This window comes from Heptranchias perlo, chromosome 23 (assembly GCF_035084215.1).
Source record: "Heptranchias perlo isolate sHepPer1 chromosome 23, sHepPer1.hap1, whole genome shotgun sequence".
NCBI classification, from domain to species: domain Eukaryota; kingdom Metazoa; phylum Chordata; class Chondrichthyes; order Hexanchiformes; family Hexanchidae; genus Heptranchias; species Heptranchias perlo.
The window spans coordinates 20,324,568-20,348,759 of record NC_090347.1 but is presented as its reverse complement, the minus strand read 5'-3'; the positions used below and the strand labels follow the sequence as shown (position 1 = coordinate 20,348,759).

The 24,192-nt window shown below is 39.7% G+C and overlaps 2 protein-coding genes across 2 annotated transcripts in view; both read right to left on the bottom strand.

Annotated features, from left to right (window-relative positions):
- dnai2b (dynein, axonemal, intermediate chain 2b) overlaps nucleotides 1-4,631 on the bottom strand; it is a 57,945-nt gene extending 53,314 nt beyond the window's left edge. Inside the window, exon 1 of the mRNA XM_068004504.1 lies at nucleotides 4,570-4,631. The gene's annotated coding sequence lies outside the window, so the exon portion shown is untranslated. The remainder of the gene's footprint in view (nucleotides 1-4,569) is intronic.
- Nucleotides 4,632-8,288: 3,657 nt separating this feature from the next.
- Nucleotides 8,289-24,192, bottom strand: part of ttyh2 (tweety family member 2) — a 122,484-nt gene continuing 106,580 nt past the window's right edge. The window contains exons 12-14 of the mRNA XM_068004143.1: nucleotides 22,526-22,726; nucleotides 21,774-21,852; nucleotides 8,289-11,938 (exon numbers count right to left, since the gene is read on the bottom strand). Of these exons, the coding sequence (XP_067860244.1) occupies nucleotides 11,858-11,938; nucleotides 21,774-21,852; nucleotides 22,526-22,726 (361 nt within the window). The 3' untranslated portion in view covers nucleotides 8,289-11,857. The remainder of the gene's footprint in view (nucleotides 11,939-21,773; nucleotides 21,853-22,525; nucleotides 22,727-24,192) is intronic.

Below are 24,192 nucleotides of genomic sequence, written 5' to 3'. Positions count from 1 at the left end.
TGGTGCCCTTACTTAAGGAAGGACATACTTGCGTTGGAGGCAGTTCAGAGAAGGTTCACTAGGTTGATTCCGGGTATGGAAGGGTTGTCTTATGAGGAAAAATTGAACAGGTTGGGTCTATACTCATTGGAGTTTAGAAGAATGAGAGGAGATCTTATTGAAACATACAAGATTCTGAGGGGACTTGATTGGGTAGATGCTGAAAGGATGTTACCCCTCATGGGGGAATCTAAAACTAGGGGGCATAGTCTCAGAATAAGGGGTCGCCCGTTTAAGACGGAAATGAGGAGGAATTTCTTCTCCCAATCTTTGGAATTCTTTACCCAAAAAGCTGTGGAGGGTGAGTCATTGAATACATTCAAGGCTGAGTTAGACAAATTTTTGATCAGCAAGGGAGTAAGGATATGGGGAAAAGGCGGAAAAGTGGAGTTGAGGTAAAAATCAGATCAGCCATGATCTCATTGAATGGCGGAACAGGCTCGAGGGGCCGAATGGCCTACTCCTGCTCCTATCTCTTATGGTCTTATTGGGTGCATACTATAGGCCGCCAAATAGTGTGAAGAAAAGAGGAGCAATTTTGCAGGAAAATTATAAAAAGATGCAAGAACTATACAGTGGTAATGGAGGACTTCAATTGTCCCAATAGACTGGGACAGTAACAGTGTAAGGAGCAAAGAGGGGCAGGAATTCCTGAAATGTGTTCACGAGAACTTCTGGAACAGTGTGTTTTCAGCCCAACCAGGAAGGAAACAGTGCTGGATCTAGTTCTGGGGAATTAAGTGGGGCAGGTGGAGCATGGGGGGAGCACCTGGGGAACAGTGATCATAATATCATCAGGTTTAGAATAGTTATGGAAAAGAACAAGGAACAATCAAATGTGAAAATACTAAACTGGAGGAGGGCTAATTTTAGTGAGTTAAATAGGGATCTTGCCCAGTTGGATTGGAATCAAAAATTGGTAGGCAAAACAGTAATTGAACGATGGGAAGTCTTCAAGGAGGAGTTGGTTCGGGTACAGAGTAGACACATTCCTACAAAGGGGGAAGGAAGGGCATCCAAAGCCAGAGCTCCCTGAATGACTAAAGATATAGAGATTAAAATTAAACAGAAAAAGGAAGCTTATGACGAATGTAAGGTTCATAATACAATAGAGAACCAGGCTGAATACAGAAAGTACATAGGCGATCTAAAAAAGGGAATAAGAGGGGCACAGAGTATGAGAATAGATTAGCGGCTAACATAAAAGGGAACCCTAAAGTCTTTTATAAACTCTTAAATAGTAAAAGGGTAGTCAAAGGAAGGGTGGGACCGATTAGGGACAAAAAAGGAGATCTTCTTGTGGCGGCAGAGGGTATGGCTGAGGTACTAAATGAATACTTCGCATCCGTCTTCACTAAAGAAGAGGATACTGCCATTGTAGCAGTAAAGGAGGATGCAGTAGCGATATTGGAGAGGATAAAAATGGATTAAGAGGAGGTACTCAAAAGATTGGCACTACTCAAAGTAGAAAAGTCACCCAGTCCAGATGGAATGCATCCGAGGTTACTGAAGGAAATAAGGGTGGAAATTGCACAGGTTCTGGCCACAATCTTCCAATCCTCCTTGGATATGGGGACAGTGCTGGAGGACTGGAGGATTGCAAATGTCACACCCTGATCGAAAAAGGGGAGAAGGATAAACCCAGCAATTACAAAATTAATTGGCACTTGGAAAAGTATGGGTTAACAAATGAAAGTCAGCATAGATTTGTTAAAGGAAAATCATGTTTGACTAACTTGATTGAGTTCTTTGATGAAGTAACGGAGATGGTTGATGAGGGTAGTGTGGTTGATGTTGTGCATATCAGCTTTCAAAAGGCATTTGATAAAGTACCACATAATTGACTTCAGCAAAATTAAAACCCATGGTATTAAAGGGGCTGTGGCAGCGTGGATTCAAAATTGGCTAAGGGACAGAAAGCAGAGAGTAGTGGTGAACAGTTGTTTGTCAGACTGGAGGGAAGTATGCAGTGGTGTTCTCCAGGGGTCAGTATTAGGGCTACTGCTCTTTTTGATATATATTAATGACCTGGACTTGGGTATAAAGGTATAATTCATAGTTTGCAGATGACACAAAACTCAGAAATGTAGTAAAGAATGATGAGGATAGTAACAGACTTCAGGAGGACATAGATAGACTGTGAAATGGGCAGGCACATGGCAGAGAATTTAAAGTAGAGAAGTGTGAAGTGATACATTTTGCGAGGAAACATAGAAAATAGGAGGAGTAGGCCATTCGAGCCTGCTCCGCCATTCAATACAATCATGGCTGATCCTCTACCTCAATACCATATTCCTGCTCTCCCCATACCTCTTAATGTCTTTTGTGTCTAGAAATCTATCTTAAATATATTCAGTGACTTAGCCTCCATATCTTAAATATATTCGGTGACTTAGCCTCCATAGCCATCTGTGGTAGAGAATTCCACAGGTTCACCATCCTCTGAGCGAAGAAATTTCTCCTCATCTCAGTCCGAAATGTCCTACCCCGTATCCTGAGACTGTGACCCCTCGAAAAATGTGAGGCAATATAAACTAAATGGTACAATTTTGAAGGGGGTGCAGGAACAGAGATACCTGGGGGTGTATGTGCACACAAATCTTTGAAGGTGGCAGGACAAGTTGAGAAGGCTGTTAAAAAAACATATGGGATCCTGGGCTTTATTAATAGAGACAGAGTACAAAAGCAAGGAAATTATGCTAAACCTTTATAAAACACTGGTTAGGCCACAGCTGGAGTATTGTGTTCAAATCTGGGCACCACACGTTAGGAAGGATGTCAAGGCCTTAGAGAATGTGCAGAAGAGATTTACTAGAATGGTACCAGGGATGAGAGACTTCAGTTATGTGGAGAGATTGGAGAAGCTGGAGTTGTTCTCCTTAGAACAGAGAAGATTAAGGGGAGATTTGTTAGAGGTGTTCAAAATAAGGAGAAGCTGTTTCCAGTGGCAGAAGTGTTGGTAAGCAGAGGACACAGATTTAAGGTGATCAGCAAGAGCCAGAGGTGACATGAGTAAACATTCTTTTACGCAGCGAGTTGTAATGATCTGGAATGCACTGCCTGAAAGGGTGGTGGAAGCAGTTTCAATAGTAACTTTAAAACGGGAATTAGATAAATACTTGAAGGTAAAAAATGTACAGGGGAAAGGGACTAATTGGACAGCTCTTTCAAAGAGCTGGCACAGGCACGATGGCCAAATAGCCTCCTCCTGTCGTGTACCATACTATGATACTATGTGGCACTATTGTGGAATCAGTGGCCAAAGGATGCAATAGCAGCTTAAGTAGTTTACATTGGAGTTCCCATTAAGAATACCAACATGGAATTTTAGAATAGAAAATTTGACACAGAAGTGTGATTTAAAAACATGACAACAGGAAGTAAGGTTTTCTGGCAGGAAGTACGCATAAAGTAAAGTCAAGAAAATATTAGAAAGAGGGTGTAGACTGGAAGTATATGTTAGCCAATTCAAAAAGGAAAGAACTCTAAATGGCTGATGCAACTCATTATTCTGTACCCCTCAAATAGGACTGTGTGGGCAGAGCAGCTAAACACAGAGAGCTGCACTTTAGTCACTGCGCAACAAAGCTCATTTCATGAGTGAGTTACAAATTACAGTGAAAATTTCTTATCCAGTAATCTCAGTTTGTGATTTTTTCCACTAGGTTTCCTAGAACTAAAGAAAAGTCAGCCACTGAAAGAACTACATGGGTCAGTGGAAGAGTTGCTCAGAAAACATGCATTACTGCCATGGATTGCCAGCCATAACACAAATAAATGTTGTATCACCACTTTAGCACACCGTGGTACCAGATTCTAACTCACTCATGAAATGAGCTTTGTTGCCCAGTGACTAAAGTGCAGCTCTCAGTGTGTTTAGCTACTCTGCCCACACAGTCCTATTTGAGGGGTACAGAGTAATGAATTGCATCAGCCACAACAGCTATTTAGAGTTTTTTCCACTTTGAGTTGGCTAACATATACTTCCAGTCTCTTTCTAATATTTTCGTATGGAAGATTGTTTTAAAACGTGAAATGAACCGTTGCATTGGCTCACTTTCATATCTGGGAGTGTTGGGACCTGACCTACCCTACCGTTGGGTGGGTCAAAACTACTAAATATTTTAAGTTTTGAATACTGAATTTGGAGTTTTGGCGGGTTTCTGCACAAGCCACAAAACATTTTTTTTTAAAAAGCAAAGATTTAAATGAACGAGGAAGAGAGATGGGAAAAACTCGGTTGTTTTTACGCTTCACTCCTCTGAGGAGGTCCTGAATCTCAATGTGAGACGACCTGGGTTAATTCTCAAACATGCCCCCGGGATTGTCCGGTGAAGCTGCTCTCGGCCTCGGGGGCGAAGATCAGGCCCCGCATTCCGCTGAACCCTCAGAACTTTGATTCTGCAAAAGCCGCCGTCCTTTCCCCGGTCCCCAGGCACCGTGTGACGATTCCACCGCCCCCCCCCCCCCCACCCCCCACGGGCCCACCCCTGCCTGTATTTCCCGGGTTGGCCGAGGTCCAGCACCTACCGTGGTAACGAGCCCCTCTCTCCGGGAGTCAACCAGCTCCGACTCGGCTCGTTGACTGTATCCTAGCAACAAGCTAAACGCGCAGCCGCCTTTGCCAGTCACCGGCGCACGCGCGCGCATTGAGATCTGCAACCACATGTTGGAAGAGGGACAGTGACTGCGGCCAATTACCAAAGCCCCAAATATTCAAGCTTCACCTTCTGGTCGTCCCGCCGATGCTCTGATCTGATCTGCCACGCCTTGAAAGCTAGATTCAGAGTCTGCACCGTTAGCCACCACAGGGGCTTACTTACCTGCTACAGATTGTGCACACTGCTGCGAGCAACCCGGGAGAAAAAATAGCATAGGGACAATTAAACAAAATTGCACGTCTTGTTCATCTTCTTTGACCACTTTTGTTTATTACATTTGTGTACATATATCCCCAGATCGCTCTGTTCTTGTACCCCTTTGAGAATTGTGCCCTTTAGTTTATATTGCCTCTCCTCATTCTTCCTACCGAAATGTATCACCTCGCATTTTCCTGCATTAAATTTCATCTGCCGTGTGTCTGCCCATGTCCTATTGAAGTCCATCACTATCCTCCTCACTGTTCACAACACTTCCAAGTTTTCTGTCATCTGCAAATTTGGAAATTGTGCCCTATACGCCTAAGTCCAAGTCATTAATAAATATCAAGAAAAGCAGTGTTCCTATAACCGATCCCAGGTGAACACCACTGTACACCTCCCTCCAGTCCAAAAAACAACCAACCATTCACCACTACTCTCTGTTTCCAGTTACTTAGCCAATTCTGTATCCATGCTGCTGCTGCCTTTTTTATCCCATGGGCTTCAATCTTGATGACAACCCTATTATGCGGCACTTTATCAAATGCCTTTTGAAAGTCCATATACACATCAACCGCATTTCCCTTGTCTGCTCTCTCTTTTACCTCATCAAAAAGCTATCAATTTAGTTAAACATGATTTGCCTTTAACAAATCCATGCTGGCTTTCCCTAATCAATCCACAATTGTCCAAGTGGCAGCTAATTCTGTCCCAGATTTTAGTTTCTAAAAGTTCCCCACCACAGAGGTTAAACTGACTGGCCTATAGTTGCTGGGTTTATCCTTACACCATTTTTTGACCAAGGGTGTAAACATTTGCAATTCTCCAGTCCTCTGACACCAACCCCCGTATCTCCGTTTGGAAGATTATGGCCAGTCGCTCCGCAAATTCCACCCTTACTTCCCTCAGCAACTTAGGGTGCATCCCATCTGGACTAGGTGACTAATCTCCTTTAAGTACAGCCAGCCTTTCTTGTACCTCCTCTATCAATTTTTAACCCATCCAGTATCTCAACTACATCTTCCTTTACTGCGACTCTGGCAGCATCTTCTTCCTTGGTAAAGACAAAAGCAAAGTACTCATTTAGTACCTCAGCCATGCCCTCTGCCTCCATGAGTAGATCTCCTTTTTGGTCCCTAATTGGCCCCACCCCTCCTACTACCCGTTTACTGTTTACATGCCTGTAGAAGACTTTCAGATTCCCTTTTATGTTGGCCGCCAGTCTATTCTCATACTCTCTTTGCCCCTCATTTCTTTTTTCACTTCCCTTCTGAACTTTCTGTATTCAGCCTGGTTCTCACTTGTGTTATCAACCTAACATTTGTCATATGCCCCTTTTTTTCTGCTTCATCTTACTCTCTATCTCTTTAGTCATCCAAGGAGCTCTGGCTTTAGTTGCTCTACCTTTCTCCCTCGTGGGAATGTACCTAGACTGTACCCGAACCAGCTCCTCTTTAAAGGCTGCGCATTGTTCAATTACAGTTTTGCCTGCCAATCTTTGATTTCAATTTACCCGGGCCAGATCTGTTCTCATCCCACTGAAATTGGCCCTCCTCCAATTGAATATTTTTCGAGTGGTCCATGTCCTCTTCCATAGCTATTCTAAACCTTATGATACTATGATCGCTGTTCCCTAAATGTTCTCCCACTGACATTACTCCATTTGGCCCGCCTCATTCCCCAGAACCAAATCCAGCAATGTCTCCTTCCTTGCTGGGCTGGAAACGTAATGGTAATGAATGTTCTCAACACACGTCAAAAATTCCCCCCCTCATTGCCCCTTATATTACTATCCCAGTCCCAGAAATAGTCCAACCAAAATTAACAATCCTACGCAAGTGGTGAATATATAAATAAAGACTAAAAAGGTAATAGAAAGGGGGTGGAGGCTAGAAATGAGAGGACCCTTGTTCAGCTGAAGGAACATTTATTCAGAGTTGACCAGGTGTATGACAGATGATATAAGTATTCAAATGACCTATCCTCTCTTCTTCCTAAGAGCTGCATATGTTGAAAACAAAATTCTCATTATTGTCTACTTTTCTTTTGCTGGCTCTCAAACACATAGACCTTCTCTCTCCCCAACACCTGCAGTCACACTGAGACTCAAATCACACATCATCCTGACTTCGACCGATATCACCATCCCTTCATTGTTGGTGAGTCAAAATCCTGGAACTTCCTACCAATAACAGTGTGGGAACACTTTCAACACACAACGTGCAGTGGTTCAAGAAGGTGGCCCATTGCCACCTGCTTAGGGTAACTAGGGCCTTGCCAGTGACACCCACATTCTGAGGATGAACAAAAAATTATCCTGTAGAGGGTAGTGCAAATAGCCCTTTTGATGACATTCATTGAAGACAATGGATAGAGCCAAGTAAGCTTTTTCAAGGAACTATGGATCATGTTTGCAACAGTATTTTAGCATACAAATATCAAAGAAAGAAAATTAACTTGCATTTACATTACGCCTTTCACAACTTCAGAACGTCCCAAAGCACTTTACATCCAATTAAGTACTTTTTGAAGAGTAGTCACTGTTGTAATGTAGGAAATGCAGCAGCCAATTTGCACACAGCAAGGTCTCACAAAAAGCAATGAGATATATGACCAGATAATCTGTTTTAGCAAGTGAGGGATTAACATTAGCCAGGATACCTGAGATAACTCCCCTGTTCTTCTTCGAATAGTGCCATGGGATCTTTTATGTCCATCCGAAAGGGCAGTTGGTTTAACAAACGTCTCATCTGAAAGACAGCACCCATGACAGTGCAGCGCTCCCTCAGTACTGGACTGAAGTGTCAGACTGGATTATGTGCTCAAATCTCTGGAGTGGGACTTGAACCCACAACCTACTGACTCAGAGGCGAGAGTGCTGACACCTCTAATTATCAACTATATCTCTGAACTAGTTCTCAAAGTTAGTGCATCCGAACAAAAGTTCATGGCTAATTCACATTCAACTTGTTTTCAGAGTAGGGGTTGGGGAAGAGGGAAAAGTGAACTAATGCATCATGTAATTATCTCTGTTAAAAATCTTGCAAATGGCAAACCTCCTGTACCATAATTTTATAATTCATTTGTTTTTGATCGTTCTGTATAATTAACTAGAAAATCATAACAATACACTCACTCATCACCGGCACATGACCAAGTGGGAAATTTGATAGTGCTTTGTAGCACAAGTGATATTTATCCGCTCCAGGCTGCAGTACACCAAGTTGTACACTGAGTCAAGCAAACCAAAAGTGCCAAATCCTTTTGAAGGTTTGTTATGGCTTAAGTTGAGTCTGTACTAACTAACCGTTTCAATAATGCTGCATATTTAAAACAATAGCTTTTCATTAACTTACTGTTCGAAACTTACAAAATAATGAAGATAAGCAGTTTATTGAAAATCAATAATTTATTCTGTATATATTTGTGTTTTTCATTGAGAAATGGTTACTTCTTTGCAGAGAAGATTTAAAAAAAAGATTCCTAATGCAATACCTTGGGAACAGTGCTGACACAATTCAATACATTTACAAAAATTGTGCTATTAAAAAATCCTAAATTGAAATTAACTACACTGTATAAAATGAGAATATCATCACATCAGGGTTAAATATTGCTGATGTCTCATCAGTGCCAATGGCCTTTATAACTCATTAACAACTTTTGCAGTCTAACACAAACAACAGCTGTACAATTGCAACTTGGTTCTACCCAGTCACTTCTGAATAGACTGGATGCAGCTCAATTCAATTCCATTCATCATAATCTTTAATAGCTATCACCAATCAGCAAAGTCCATCACTCATCCGTGAGCCAGATTTAGTCCACGAATGAAGAGTAGTCTTGTTAAATGAACCTTTTCCAAGTCTGACAACTTGGCCACTTGTCCTGTTTTTGGGATCATTCTCCAGTGTTAAATCACAAATATAGTTATTTTGTGACACACAGAGATTTTCTGCATTTTGCATGTTTCCTTTGTTTAAAAAAAATTTCACTGGGAATGGCAGAGCAGAAAAAAGTGGCATTTCACAGCAAAGATTTATCTTAGTTTTAGTACACAGGTTTTTCAGTCTATATAGTAGAAATTAATGCCTCGAAACAGGATAAAGTGTTCGCCTGCAAGAATTAATTTCTCATTGAAGTTAATGAGAACTTGTTAAAAAGTAATTTACTTACAACATGGTAACATCATCATGCAGTCAAACACTACAAAAATCAAAATGGTTATCTTGCATTCGTTGTTTTGCCCACAGCAGGTCACATGGTTTCACCAGTGGAGAAAAATCATACAGTAATCTAGCTTTGCATGATTAGTTAAACAGTGGTTCACAACATAGTGAAAAAATGTTTTGTCTCTATTCCAGGTGTAAAGTACAAAATGTCATCATACCTTGATAACATTAGAAAAGATTCCATTAATTACATCTGCTCGATAGATAACAAAGACCTCATTGGATTAGAGTGTCATGGAGTGTAAAGGCAATAATGCCAAAAGCACAGAAGATCAAATCTTCCTCCCCAAACTTTATAGCATTTTAGTGCTACCGTACCATTTGAAGGAAAATGAAGCACGTTTGAAGAGTCACTAATGAATTTTGAGTTGTGCTTTACCACCCTTAACTGTAGAACTTTGAAGACAAAAATAATTCCATTCTGCAGTGAAGTCATTGTCAAGTTTTAAAAATCTGTTAATGTAGGATTTTCACTAGTGTGCAAAGAAAGGAGCTGATGCCCATTAGCCAATTAATGTATACTAACTCACTTTATCAACACTTCAGTTCGCCTCAAAGTTCTTCATTTTACCCAGTTAGCCTATCTATAGTTAGGGGCTAACTGGGTAAATTAATTAACCAAATAGACTTGAAATAAGTCTTTTTACTCTTTTTGTGCTGCAGCAATACTGTATGTAAGAATCATATAGTAACCCAACTAGTAGTGTTGGTACAGTAACAAAACTTCATGCATCTAAATTAACTGTTACTAGCACTACAACTATATAACAAAATCAAAAATACATTACAATTAGTACAACATTCTAGTCACATGTGGCAAACTTACAAATTATAGTTGAGCAGAGTCCACTCTGAATCTAATGATACAGACACCCATTATTGTTGACTGAACTGGTTTGAGTTCAGGGAGCTTCCTCAGGCAGCATGCCATTTGAGGTCTTCATTTTAATCTTTTGACTGACCTCACTGTTACTAGTAATATGGTTATTTCCTCTGAAGAATATTTTATGGTAATTTCCTTTATGAAGAATTTATGACAATTATTTTAGAGAAATCTAGAACTATTTCTGGCATTAATGAAAAAGCATTAAATGGGTTGCATCTTGAAGAAAGTCAAAACAGCATCAATGTCCTCATCCTAATTAGAAAGGTCTAGAAACTAGAACACAACATACTTTTAGCTTCACCATCTGTTATATTGGTTTGGTTTGGTTCAGGATCCACCTCGTTACAAGTTATAATGTATAAGTTACTTGCTACAACTAGTTGTATGGTTTTGAGAGAATCATGATCTAGAATTTACAATTTAAAATTGTAAGCTATCTGAAAGTATTATACAGCCTCTTGAAATGGTCACTAAACGTTCCACAATTCCAACTTGGCAACCTTAAATTCACCAATAATTTGCTTTATGTATACAATCCTTTGTAAGATAATATGGTTAATGTGTTCTGTGAAATACATACTTTCTGGACCAAATAGATTTATAAGATTTATAATATAGCATCAAACATGCTCAAAGTAGACCAAAAGTAGCAAATTTGTTCCACAGACCGAATGTGAAAGGAAATTCCTTTTGTTGGCTCAATCCAAAATAGGTTGAATTACATAACATTCGCTCTGAAAAGTATCTGCGACTTACATGTTAATCTCTGAAATACAGACACACAACTAGTGAAGAACTGATTGCGAGACACTCCCTTAGGAATGTGGATGAGAATTCAATAAACAAGTTAGATTACTTAATTTCTGTTAAGCAAATTGAATCCAAAACCACTTTAGTGGAATACATGTAACATTTTAAACCACCGCTATTCCTTTAATTGTAAACTATACATGCAATGTGATAGTTTAACATTATATTTGCTCCAAGAACGGTACAATTCAGGAAACCTGAATTTTGCTGAGTAAAAGATAATATTAAGGGGAAGCACCTACTGATCTAGACTAGAGATCAGACCTGGAAGAAGGGATCTAAAAACAGTTATCATTCCATAACACGCATATCAGATAATTCAAGTTGGTGAAATGGTCTGTCAAGTTCGATCAGACTGTCAAGTTATTTTATATAGAAGGTAACCCTACTCTGCAATTAGCCAAAAGAAATCAAACCCACAGTGACATGAACTGACCAGGTTAGATTAGTTTTGCTTTCCTCGGAGATACAGTGTTTGAACATATCTGAATTCCATTGAATACCCTGGTTAAGAATAAAATGAACTCCAGTCCCAACAGTTATATGCAGGCAAACGTTCAGGTAATTAGTAGCCCTGGAATCAAACCTACCATCCAATTGAGACGTAGGCATATTAGATGTTTTAAAGTTCAAATTCACACCAATTTTTAAAAAAAAATCTGTCCACTTTACAAGGCACTCCTTACATCAGATTCTAATTACAACTCAATTCAAATTCACCAACTGAGCACATACCAGTTTTACACCATGTCTCCAATAAGAATGGTACTTAAAAACAATGCAATATTTTCAGATGTAACCTCAAGCATTCAATAGAACAGTCATTTTGAACACCAACACTCAGAAAAGCAAGTTGAGAGCTTGCCAGCATCAATCTTCAACAATTCTACATTGCTCCCATATGGTGATTATCACATCAAACTTCAAGGAATGGGAGTGTGTTTTAGCCAGTGCACTTTTTTTTTAGTACAGTAAGACATTTGGCTACCGTTAAGGAATCTTGAACTCAGTTATGAAGGACAGTGGAATTGTTAAACAGGAAATATATTTCCATAAATTCTGGTCGGTTCTTCACTCACTGCAAGGTAGGTGGCTCTCATACTTGGGGAGTACTAGAAGGGAGACAAAAATCAAAATCAGTAAAGAAACCTTTCGGTTCAACATTTTGACTGACAAATTCAAACTCACAAAAATATACAAAGAAACAACACTGCAATCTCAGATAAACAATTTTTGGCAAGAGTCTACACAGGTAGTGACACAATCAGTAGAGGATAATAGCGAGCACCCTTTGAATTCAGGGATCACAGTTTGAAGTCACAAGACTGCTCAACAGTCAGAATATAAATCATTCTGGGTTGGTGGGTGGAAACCTTCATAAAAGCAAAGCATTTCACTTGTGAGGGTTGAAGGAAGGGGCAAAAAAAAGCCATCTTTTTCTGCAATTATATTACTCGTTAGCTGTGGAATGGTCCTGATAGTTGGGTGCAGAGACACAGTGAAAAGAAAATGGGGCAGGACAGAAGAAATGGCACTGTCAATGGGGCTCTCAACTCAGCTCCAATGATATGACAAATAAATGAGCTGTATTCAGCTTTGATTGGTCATTTAATCTCAATTTCACGCTATAAATAAAAGATATATTACAACACGTTAGTTATTAATGATTACAGAAATTAGAAGAATGCACAAAAATATAGTAGATTATTTTATTATCTTGTACATTCAACTTTTTTTGATAGAGGTCTTCGGATTAAATTAGGAAATCGTGCATTTTCATACGGGAAATCAGCACTGCTCCTGTGGTTTATAGTGTGAATACTCATGACAGAATTGCTTTGATTGCTTCATTTAAAAATCTGTCAGCAAGAGATGATCTGTTTGCCTGAAAAAACGTAGGCACCAATGTTTTTCAATTATGTAGGGTGATTCATAGAATCATAGAAAATTTATGGCACAGAAGGAGCCATTCGGCCCATCGTGTCTGCGCCGACCGAAAATGAGCCACCTAGGCTAATCCCACTTTCCAGCACTTGGTCCGCAGCCTTGTAGGTCACGGCACTTCAGGTGCACATCCAGGTACTTCTTAAATTAGTTGAGGGTTTCTGCCTCTACCACCCTTTCAGGCAGTGAGTTCCAGACTCCTACCATCCTCAGCTTCCCTCTAATCCTTCTATCATTTTAAATCCATGCCCCCTGGTTATTGATCTCTCTGCTCAGGGAAATAAGTCCTTCCTATCTAGGCCCCTCATTATTTTGTATCATTTTCAATTAAATCACCCCTCAGCTTCCTCTGTTCCAAAGAGAACAACCCCAGCCTATCCAATCTTTTCCTCATAGCTAAAATTTTCTAGTCCTGGCAACATCCTCATAAATCTCCTCTGTACCCTCTCTAGTGCAATTACATCCTTCCTGTAATGTGGTGATCAGAACTGTACACAGTACTCAAGCTATGGCCTAACCAGTGTTTTATATAGGTCCAGCATAACCTCCCTGCTCTTATATTCTATGCCTCGGCTAATAAAGGAAAGTATTCCATATACCTTCTTAACCACCTTATCTACCTGTCCTGCTACCTTCAGGGATCTGTGGACATGCACTCCAAGGTCCCTCACATCCTCTGCACCTTTCAGTATCCTCCCATTTATTGTGTACTCCCCTGCCTTGTTTGCCCTCCCCAAATGCATTACCTCACACTTATCTGGATTGAATTCCATTTGCCACTTTTCTGCCCACCTGACAAGTCCATTGATATCTTCCTACAGCTTTCCTCCTCACTATCAACCACACGACCAATTTTTGTATCATTTGCAAACTTCTTAATCATGCCCCCTACATTTAAGTCCAAATCATTAATATATATCACAAAAAGCAAGGGACCTAGTACTGAGCCCTGCGGAACCCCACTGGAAACAGCCTTCCAGTCATAAAAACACCCAATGACCATTACCCTTTGCTTCCTGCCACTGAGCCAATTTTGGATCTAACTTGCCACTCTCCCTTGGATCCCATGGGCCTGTACTTTTTTGACCAGTCTGCCATGTGGGACCTTGTCAAAAGCCTTGCTAAAATCCATGTAGACTACATCAAATGCACCACCCTCATCGACCCTCCTTGTTACCTCCTCAAAAAATTCAATCAAATTAATCGGACACGACCTTCGCTTAACAAATTCGTGCTGACTGTCCTTGATTACTCCGTGCCTTTCTAAGGACAGTTCATCCTGTCCCTCGGAATTGCTTCCAATAATTTGTCGACCACCGAGGTTAAACTGACTGGCCTGTAATTACTCGCTCCCTTTTTAAACAATGATACAATATTAGCAGTCCTCCAATTCTTCGGCACCACGCCTGTATCCAGTGAGGATTGGAAAATGATGGTCAGGGCCTCCGCTATTTCCTCCCTTGCTTCTTTTAACAGCCTGGGATACATTTCATCTGGCCCTGGTGATTTATCTACTTTCAAAGATGCTAATCCTCTTAATACTTCCTCTCTCACTAAGTTTATCCCATCCAATATTTCACAATCCTCCTCCTTAACTACAATGTCTGCATTGTCCCTCTCTTCTGTGAAGACAGACGCAAAGTATTCATTAAGAACCATACCAACATCTTCCGCCTCCACACATAGGTTACCTTTTTGGTCTCTAATAAGCCCTACTCTTTCCTTAGTTATCCTCTTGCTCTTAATGTATTTATAAAACATCTTTGGGTTTTCCTTGATTTCACTTGCCCTCATTTTGCTTTCCTAATTTCCTTTTTAATTTCTCCCCTGCACTTTTTATACTCCTCTAGGCTTTCTGCAGTATTGAGTTCTCGGTGTCTGACATAAGCTTTCCTTTTCTCCGTTATCTTACCCTGTATGCTCCTTGACATCCAGGGGGCTCTAGATTTGGCAGCCCCACCCTTTTTCTTTGTGGGAACATGTTTACTCTGATTCTAGACTCAGTGAGCACAGCATCTCGGCATTAATAAACTGTTAGAGGATCAGTGGAGCAGTTAAGTGTGGATGGAAAGGGCTAACTAGACTGGTGATTCAATAGTTCAGAAGCTGACTTTCTCCTTTAATACAGACTAGCAGTGACACAGCAAAAGAAGAGAATCTTTTCAGTCTGAGTTGGGACACCACATGATGTAAGGAGCACTTCCCCATCAAGGACGGTAAAAATAAACGCGCACATTTTGCAGTAGAAGCGATGCTGACTGTGAGTGCGAGAGCGAGAGCGAGGTAAGCAAATCACAAAGGAGCCTAAAGATGTTTTAGGAATTGGTGGGTAGAGGAAAAAACATGGAAAAAAATACTGATTTCCTTGAGGTTGTTCACCACCTTGTATTCTCCTCCTATCACAAAATGGTAGACTGGTAAAACAGATTTATATACAATTACTGCCAATGCTACTCCACTCCAAGTGGCAGATTACAGAATACAATTAGGTAAATGCCCAGTTGTTCCTTCCGATGCCCTATTTAGACAACTGCCTAGATTCCAACCCAGGCAAGCAAGTTTGACACAAGACCTTGTGACCCTTTGGAAGTACTGCAACACCCAGATTCATGACCTATTTGGCCATCATTCCAGATGACCAATGATGTATAAAAGTGCACAGTCTTCAATGAGGATAAGTTTAAAACAAACAAAAAGTTATTTCAAAATATAAAATGGGACACAACTAATTGTGAAAATATCAATAAAGAGAAGCAACCTGTTCCAATTTGACATGCTATGCTATTTTAAGGGGTAATGTTGGGCCATTGGTGCTTCAATTTTTCAGTTGCAATTTTTTCCAAAACCAGTACTAGTGCATGCTTACTACAACATACCATATTGTGTTTTCCTTCAAAATCTTTTCCTTCCTTACATCTTATGGATTATTTAAAATGAAACAGGTAGACATGATGTAGGCTATGAACTTCCACCTATATTAATGGTTAGCCAGTAGATTCCTTTAGAGCAAGGCAGCATTTCTGGAATCTTTCTCTCCCTGTCTGCAAAAGAGGGGCATGTTGTTCCTGCCTAATGCTTTCTACAAAGCTTTCAACAAAAACAGCTCATTGCAGGGCTGCATTTCTAATGGGAAGTTCTGAAAAATGTTGAATACTTCTAAAAAGAAGTATTCAAGTCATTTTTAGTTGAAGGAATGATTAGGTTGTACATTAATGTATATAATTGGCTGAATGTGAGGCTAGAGGAATGTAGATATTGCACAGTAACTTACTTAGCTTAATACTGCGATTGTGAAACAGGCTAAGGATTCCTGGAAAAACTGATGAAAAGAATATAGCTCTCCCCTGGTATTGTTGAAAGGTAATCCAGGTTACACAGGCCTGGGAATGGAGTGGAGCACTTTGCCAGAAAATGTGGCAAGGCCAAGGTGTGGGGCAGGGTGGCAGAAGGTTCAGTTGAACAAATTATGAGGTGCAGCACGACAACAGGCCCAAGTTAAAATGGGGATGGAGCACATTCGGTTTCCTGTTATCTAGCAGTAAATTCCAGGGCCCGAGGCAGGTGAAGTCCTCCCAAAGCCAAGTCCAGAGTGCAAGTTTTCATTGGGTTGAGTGCGGCAAGGTGATTTCTGTATGACACTAATTTGCACTATTATTGTTTGTTACATACTACAAACACTCTCTCCATTTGCATTTTTTTTTCTTCTTTTTACCTCTTGTATACAGTTAGATTAAATTTTCAGTCAATGTTAGCTCAGATAGATTTCAAAAGTTCATGCTTTGTGGTGTTTTCTTGTTTTGATGCAACAAAAATTAATTTACCGTCATATATTCACTGCTAATGATGAGGTATTTTCTAGTTCTAATTCCATCAGGCTCTTTCCATCACTGGATGATAGAAAGGGGGAGGGGGTGGGGCAGGATTTACAAAGCAAATCCTGGCAGGTTCTCTGAAAAGGCAGTCTTGCTATTATAAAAAATCCTGGTGGTGTTCATTAGACCAAGGAGGAGAGCAGGCTTTAAGCTGCTTTCTGGGAGTTGTATTGCACAGAGCGAAACTGGTATATTTTGGGATGAGTCGCCTGTACGTGGTTGAGTCCCTTCAATCAGTTGACAACTAAAGGGTTTGGAAGCCCCATGCTTCTCGAGAGAGAGAGGAAGATATTCAAAACAATATATTTTAAAACATCTAGCATGAGTACGATTGATATGGTGATCAATGCTACCATTGTAGTTTCTTAATAAAATTCTTGGTTAAGAAACCTTAGTGGGAGCCAATTCTACTGAAGCGCGCTCATATATTCAAGACTGCTCATCAGCAACATCCAAAATTCATCCAATATAGATAATATAAATCACTCTTCAATATTCGTGGGACTTAAAACATTAAAATTTGCTTAGGGATCTAAAATGGAGTACCGTAATACATATTAGGTTCTGAAATAATGCTCTGGTAGGTCTGCTAAGGGAACTCTGATTAGAATGTTCTGATTCCGTCCCCTCGATTACAAAAATACTTGACTCCGAACAGTACACTTCTGGTTTTGAAAACCATTGAACAAAAAAAGTGAAGATTGCCTACTTGTCAGGCCTTTGAATTATAGCAACCCTCATATTTTACAGTAAATTGACCAATCTTGGTTCAGGAGAGTCGGACGTTTTTTCTGTCTTGAGGTAATTGGGACCAGCCCCATACAACCCCTTGTTCCCGTGCTGAATAAAGGCCCAGAACCTGCATGATAGCTCAGTTCTTCTTGATCTACACTAATTTATAAACAGCCTCTTTGTCTGAGAATCTCTGAATGCACAAGGGCAATGCATTCTTAACAGAGAAGAAAGGAAAGCAAAGGAGGAAAGCAAGAAAAAGAAAAGAAAGTAAAAGAAACAAAGAAAAATAAATTGCATTTCTATGGTGCCTTTCACAACCTCAGGCTGTCTCAAAATGCTTCACGGTCAATGAAGCACATTTGAAGTGTAGTCACTGTTGTAGGAAAATACGGCAAGTTCCCACAAACAGCAATAAAATAAATGACCAGATGATCTTTTTTTAGTGATGTTGGCTGAGGGATAAATATTGGCCATGATACCAGGACAACTCCCCTGTTCTTCTTTGTGATCTTTTACGACCAGAAGAGGGCAGATGGGGCCTCGGTTTAACGTCTCATTTGAAAGACAGCATCTCTGACAGTGCACAGCACTCCCACAGTGCTGCACTGAAGTGCTAACAGAGATTATGTGCTCAAGTTTCTGGAGTGGTGTTGCACCAGAGGCAAGAATGCTACCATTGAGCAAAGGCTGATGGTGAAAAGTAGATTTTGCATCCAAAACAGTGGATTTTATGTCCAAAACAGGCAATTTTACGAGTTAAAAAATTGTAGTATTCTGATGTTACAAGAAGAGTCATTGGGCCTCACTAAGCTTGCACGTAAGGAATTAACTAGAAGAGAAATGGAAAAGACTACTAAAAGGATAACAACTAAATTCATAAGAGCTAAAACCACATTTATCTCTCCTACAATATGTGAAAAAACAGTAGACCTGACTAGAACGTTGGGAGTTTAGAGAACCTTTGCAAAATTTGGGAAAAGGAGGAGAATTAACTGTTGTACAATCTTTATACAACATCGGTAGATAAGGTAACTTGTGGTAAGGACATTAAAATAAGAAAAATGAGACATGATTCCTAGAGCCGAAACAAGATTGGACAAGTTCCGATGGTGTAAGAGGGATGCCTGAATGAGGAATTAAAATAAATACTTCTAATGATCCAAAGCCATATGTAAGTTTGCATGCTGAATCCAAACCTTTTGCTTCTCCGTATTGAATAGACTGGAAAACAACGAATCCAACAAATAACTAAACAATGGAGCAAAACAGCACAGAACATTTGATATTATTTAAACCAATGACAACTGAATGGAAATGAAACAAAATGTGATATAACATACTCAAATTCACAAATGTTGAAAACTTACTGTTTTAAATCACTCTTATTTCAGCTCCAAAACTCAAGTCCAAAAAAAAATGAAATGTTGGTTTTACAACCAGTATTAGTACAACATAGCCAATAACAGAATGCAGCTTTAATTTGAGTGCATGGAGTATTCTCCACTCTTGAGGGAAAATCACTTCAAAGCACCTTTAACTTACCATTAGGAAAATTCTGTTGTTAGAACCAAAATCTTGCTCCAATTAAAAAAAACTCTTTTCTCCAATATGCAGGGGGAGTCTGGCATAGAAGAGAATGACTGGGAAACAGTGCACGTGTATAAACAACTGCACAGCAATAATGTTCAATGTATGGAACAAATCTATAGCTGACAATAATGTTGCTCAAATTCAGGGGCACAATTTGAGAAATGGATCTAAATCCATACTTCTGATATTTTCCCCTCCTCCCTGGGGTTCAAAAAGGTATTCGACGAACTCAAGGCTGATGTGACTTTATTGCAACAAGAAGTAGGTAAATTGTCAGCCTGGTGGATCCTACCAAAGTGTAATTGTGCACCCTAATCCAGTCTATGTCCTTTATATTGGTTTTCAGAAAGTATTCATATGGGCTTTAGAGATGTATTTTCTCCCTCTAACGTGCATTATTCTCCAAAAGGGAAAGTCTAGCAACATTTCCAGACCTGTGGCAATGTTGTTCCATAGCTAGCCATTAAAGAAAATGCATGCCAAAAAATGCATGTGTTCCAATTTATCCTTCTTCTATCGGGGAAGCATCTGGCTTTCATTTGCACCTTCGCTAGCTAAGAACAGGAACTCATCAGCAGACTGACATTGGTAATTTTATTTGGATTGTTCTAGAACTTCCCATTGGTGTGGTCATGTGTGAAGATTGGGCATTCACTTCTTTTCAACAATTCTTCTGTCTCTCTTCCTCTCCCCGCCCCCCCCAAAGATTAGGATGCTGCAAAATCACCTTAAAAAGCAACATGGATCGGTGAAATCTGCCAACACATTTTACTTGTGATTAGGAAGTAGTTTAGTAACACAAGCGTTTAGATTAATTTATCATTACCTTTTTGAACAAGCCTTAAAATTAAACTCAAACCATGCAAAGTAATTAGCTCCATAACTGAAAGAAATACCAATGACAACTGTTGACAATGTGTCATGATACATCAACACAACAGTGCCATTTACTGGCAGGAAGGTTGTACTACATGGATAAGGATTCCTTTGTTGATATAACATTTGTGATGAACTTTTCACTTTGAAATTTTAATTTTTTGTTGGAGTGTGTTGCTGAGCTAATCTACAAAGACAAACAAATTTAATAAAAAATACTGTCAAGCATTTAACATGTGATCCAATTTTAAATATGAAAGTTAATTCCAAAGTAAAATGTGCCCAACCTATTGTCATTGCAATACTAATTTCATTGTCATTCATGTGATCCTGTGCTTTTTAAAGCAAAAACCCTTCAATAAAAATTTGTAAATGTGCTTTGCCATAAAATATATTTCAAAATTATGTCGCTTTCTCTATCCATGTGTTTGCTTCTCTCCCCTTCCAATGAGAGTCAACTGATGTATAAGAACATAAGAAATAGGAACAAGAGTAGGCCATACGGTCCCTCGAGCCTGCTCCGCCATTCAATAAGAACATGGCTGATCTTCTACCTCAACTCCACTTTCCCGTCTTATCCCCATATCCCTTGATGTCCAAAAATCTATCGATCTCAGTTTTGAATATACTCAACAACTGAACATCCACAGTCCTCTGGAGTAAAGAATTCGAAAGATTCACAACCCTTAATGAAGAACTTTTTCCTCATCTCGGTCCTAAATGGCTGACCCTAATCTTGAGACTATGACCCCTAGTTCTAGACTCTCCAGCTAGGAGAAAGTCTTTCAGCATCTATCCTGTCAAGCCATCTAAGAATTTAATATGTTTCAATGAGGTCACCTCTCATTCTTCTAAACTACAGAGAATATAGGCCCATTCTACACAATCTCTCCTCATGACACAACCTTCTCATTGCAGGAATCAATCAAGTGAACCTTCGTTGCACCCACTTTGAGGTAAGTATATCCTTCCCTAGGTAACGGTATAAAAGGAACGTCACCACGATTTTTGCAAAAAATGCCCAACGTTTACGAAGTCTTGCCATTATAAACAGTGTCATAATTGTGCAGTGATAAAGCTGCAAGCCAGCAAATAAAAGAAATGCAGAAGTATCTTTTTCAGGAAAAGGGAGAGGTATTTTTCCCTCTCCTTACTCTGTGTGTCTTGAAGGCAGCAATTTACCCTGGGGTTATAGATCCAGGAGCCACAGAGGGCTTCTGGCACCTCATCCAAGTGGTCCATCTTTATGCTCAAGCCTGTACAGCAAGCATCAGCAGGCTATTCCACCATCACAGACAAGTCCGGTATCTGCATATGTACACTTTCAAGAAGGGAAACTAGGAAACTTGGCTCTCCCCAGTCAAGGATGCAGAGATCAATTATAGTACACCCCCACAGCTACCCTGAGACTGACTGATTAGTGATCAAATCTGGGAACCCAGATCTGTATTCCTCGGAACACACTATGTGCCCCAATGAATTAGAGGGCCCAGTCAGAAAGGGGCGATGTCCTTTTAGGTCATTACCTTTCTCTTTCTCTCTCCCTTCAGGGAGGTGGTGAGCATGATGGCACATTGTATCCTGCCATATTGTCACCTCAACCCCCTAACAAATCTACCTGGAAACACATCTATTGTTCCTTTTACTACTGTTATTTTTCCCAGAACAGCCTACAGAATATGCTACCTCATTGCCTTCAGTATTTTTATGGTCAATTAGATCATATACAAATTATACTTTCACAGTTCAATTACTTGAAATTATGTACTGTACAAAAAAGTTATAATGCTGCACCAAATTGCTGGATATTATGCCAAAGAATACAAACAGCCCAAAGCAGCCTGTTAGCTGGACCAAGGAGGAAAAGGAGTAAGAGGAAGGAAATTACAAAGCGTCATAAAAATGACTTTGCCTCAGATGCCCAACGTACCGAAGGTGGAGGTGAATTTCTTCCAATCAGTGGCACATTTTCATAGCGAGGATTCCCGCCAAATAACACAGTGTTATTCCTGTGTGGGAGAATGGAAATTAATACAGTGGTTCCCACCAATTTGCACAATAAACTTAAAGTAGTAGTCACACTTTCAGGGAAGCTTGGTCCCTGGAATAACCACTCTTTTGCTGAATTGTTTACAGAATTATTACATGTATATCATATCTGCTGCAATACAACAGTACAAACTTTAGCGATTATAGTTTTCATGTAGTTACTTACTTTTTTCCAGATATTTAATTTATATTTCCAGTATAAGATCAGTGACACAGTCACACAACAGCACTACATTTGTTTATGATGATCAAATAAATCAGATCTCTTCTTTTGCTGGAGTAAGATCTGTTTAACTGAACAATCCATTCCATCGCATAAGCATCTGAAACCAACTTTTGCTTCAGTAGACATCAATTTTGATTTGGATTGACGGCTGTTTTACTATTTTTCTGTCCAGGTTAGTCTTTTTGTATATCGTGCTAGACACTAGCTTTGAAATAAACTGGATGCTAAAATAACAACTTGTACACTTTCTAACATAACTTAAGGAGGTCAGATTATCTGCTCCTTAATGATAGAACACTGTACCTTGCAGTAATAGCAGAAAGTCTGAAGGTGTATTTGAACCAGGTAAAAGAATTGGAGCTTAGGATAGGAGATGCAGCCAGATTTTGTTCTGTCACTGTACTTACATATACTCAGGTGCAGGTGCTGTGGTGGCTGGTTGAGTGGTGGTTGTGTTTGTAGGTGGCTGGAGGCTTGTCTGACTGCCTAAACTACTGTTGAAACTACAAAAACTGCGTAGCTGGCCTCGGGTTGGGTTATGGGCTGCTATGCGACGAGCCTGCGGATTAAAAGGATCTGCCTCATCCATGTCATCATAATCCCGATCTCTGGAACACAAAAGAGTTTATTTACGAAAGCAGCAGTTGCACAGAAAAATGCCAAGCCTGTGCAGTCCCAGATCATCCCAAAACACAGATTTCCATAGCTGTTCAGCCTTTTCTTTTACATGGGTCAGACAAACTATATTTTTCCAACAACCAACAATAGCTCATTTTGCATCTTATTTTTCATTCCTTGCATGAAATGAATTAAAATTCAGGCACTATTGTTGCCTGCTCCTTCTATGAGAAAGTTTCAACAGATTTTGTTAACTTATAAAACTACACATATTACAGATGTTATAAATAAACAGCAGTGTGATGATTGGAGATATTTATCACACAATGCTGACCATAAAGCACTCAATATTTAGTTCAGGGATGGGTGGAGATATTTATCATGCAAGACTGATTGTAATCTGCTCACGACTTAGTTTGTGGGTTATCCAGACAGCCTACCTCAGACAAACATCACTGCACACCATGGTCTTATATAAAACCTTAGTAAGAGCTCAGTTAAAGTATGGTGTGCAGTATTGGGTTCCACATTATAAGGAAGGATATTAAGGTTTTAGACAGGGTACAATGCAGATTCACTAGGATGCTGAAGAAATACAATTATGAAGAAAGAATTGAAAAATAGGATCTTTTTCCACTAGAACACAAACTATTCGGTGGTATGATAGAAGTGTTCAAAATTATGAAAGGATGGGGATGGGGCAGGGTGGATAGAAGCAAGCTGTTTCCAGTAGTTATGGGGTCAGGAACAGATGGACTATAGCTACAAGATTAAATGTAACAGATTTATAACAGAAAGTAAGAGAATCTTCTTTAAACAGAGAGTTTTGAGGCTGTTAAATTCACTTCCAGGGTTAGTGGTTGAGGCAGAAATTATGTCATTACTCAAGATTAGGTTGGATAGGTCGATGAAGGAAAAGAGGTTGAAGGGATAAGGGACAAGCGTAGGTAAACGTGATTAGAACTATTTGCTCGTGTTGAGGGTAAATGCCAACACAGGCTGCTTGGGCCAAGTGGCCTGTTTCCGAGTTGTAACTATGCATATCTAAGTACTTCATGATCAAGTTTGCTTACATTATAAAAGATAGCGAGGAAGGAGTTGTGCCAGTAAAAGCCTTAAGAAAATTGCTTGCACTTCACTCTTCTATAGTTTAAGACACACTTAAACCCCGTCACACTTAAACCCCCTCACTGGATTTTATTTTCTGAAATGCTTCCAGTCTATTTGCAAACCCAGAACACAGTTGAATAACCAAAGATTTAGATAATGTAATTAAACGTGCTGATGAAGCTCAAGTGGTTACTATCACTGCAATCTCAATGTGGTACTACAGCTAGTTACACTCCCAGCAAGTTGGACCATTTGGTATTATATAATACAATGTATACTTTAACAAATATCTATCAATCTCAGGTTTAAAATTAACAATTGAGCTAGCACCAACTGCCGTTTGCAG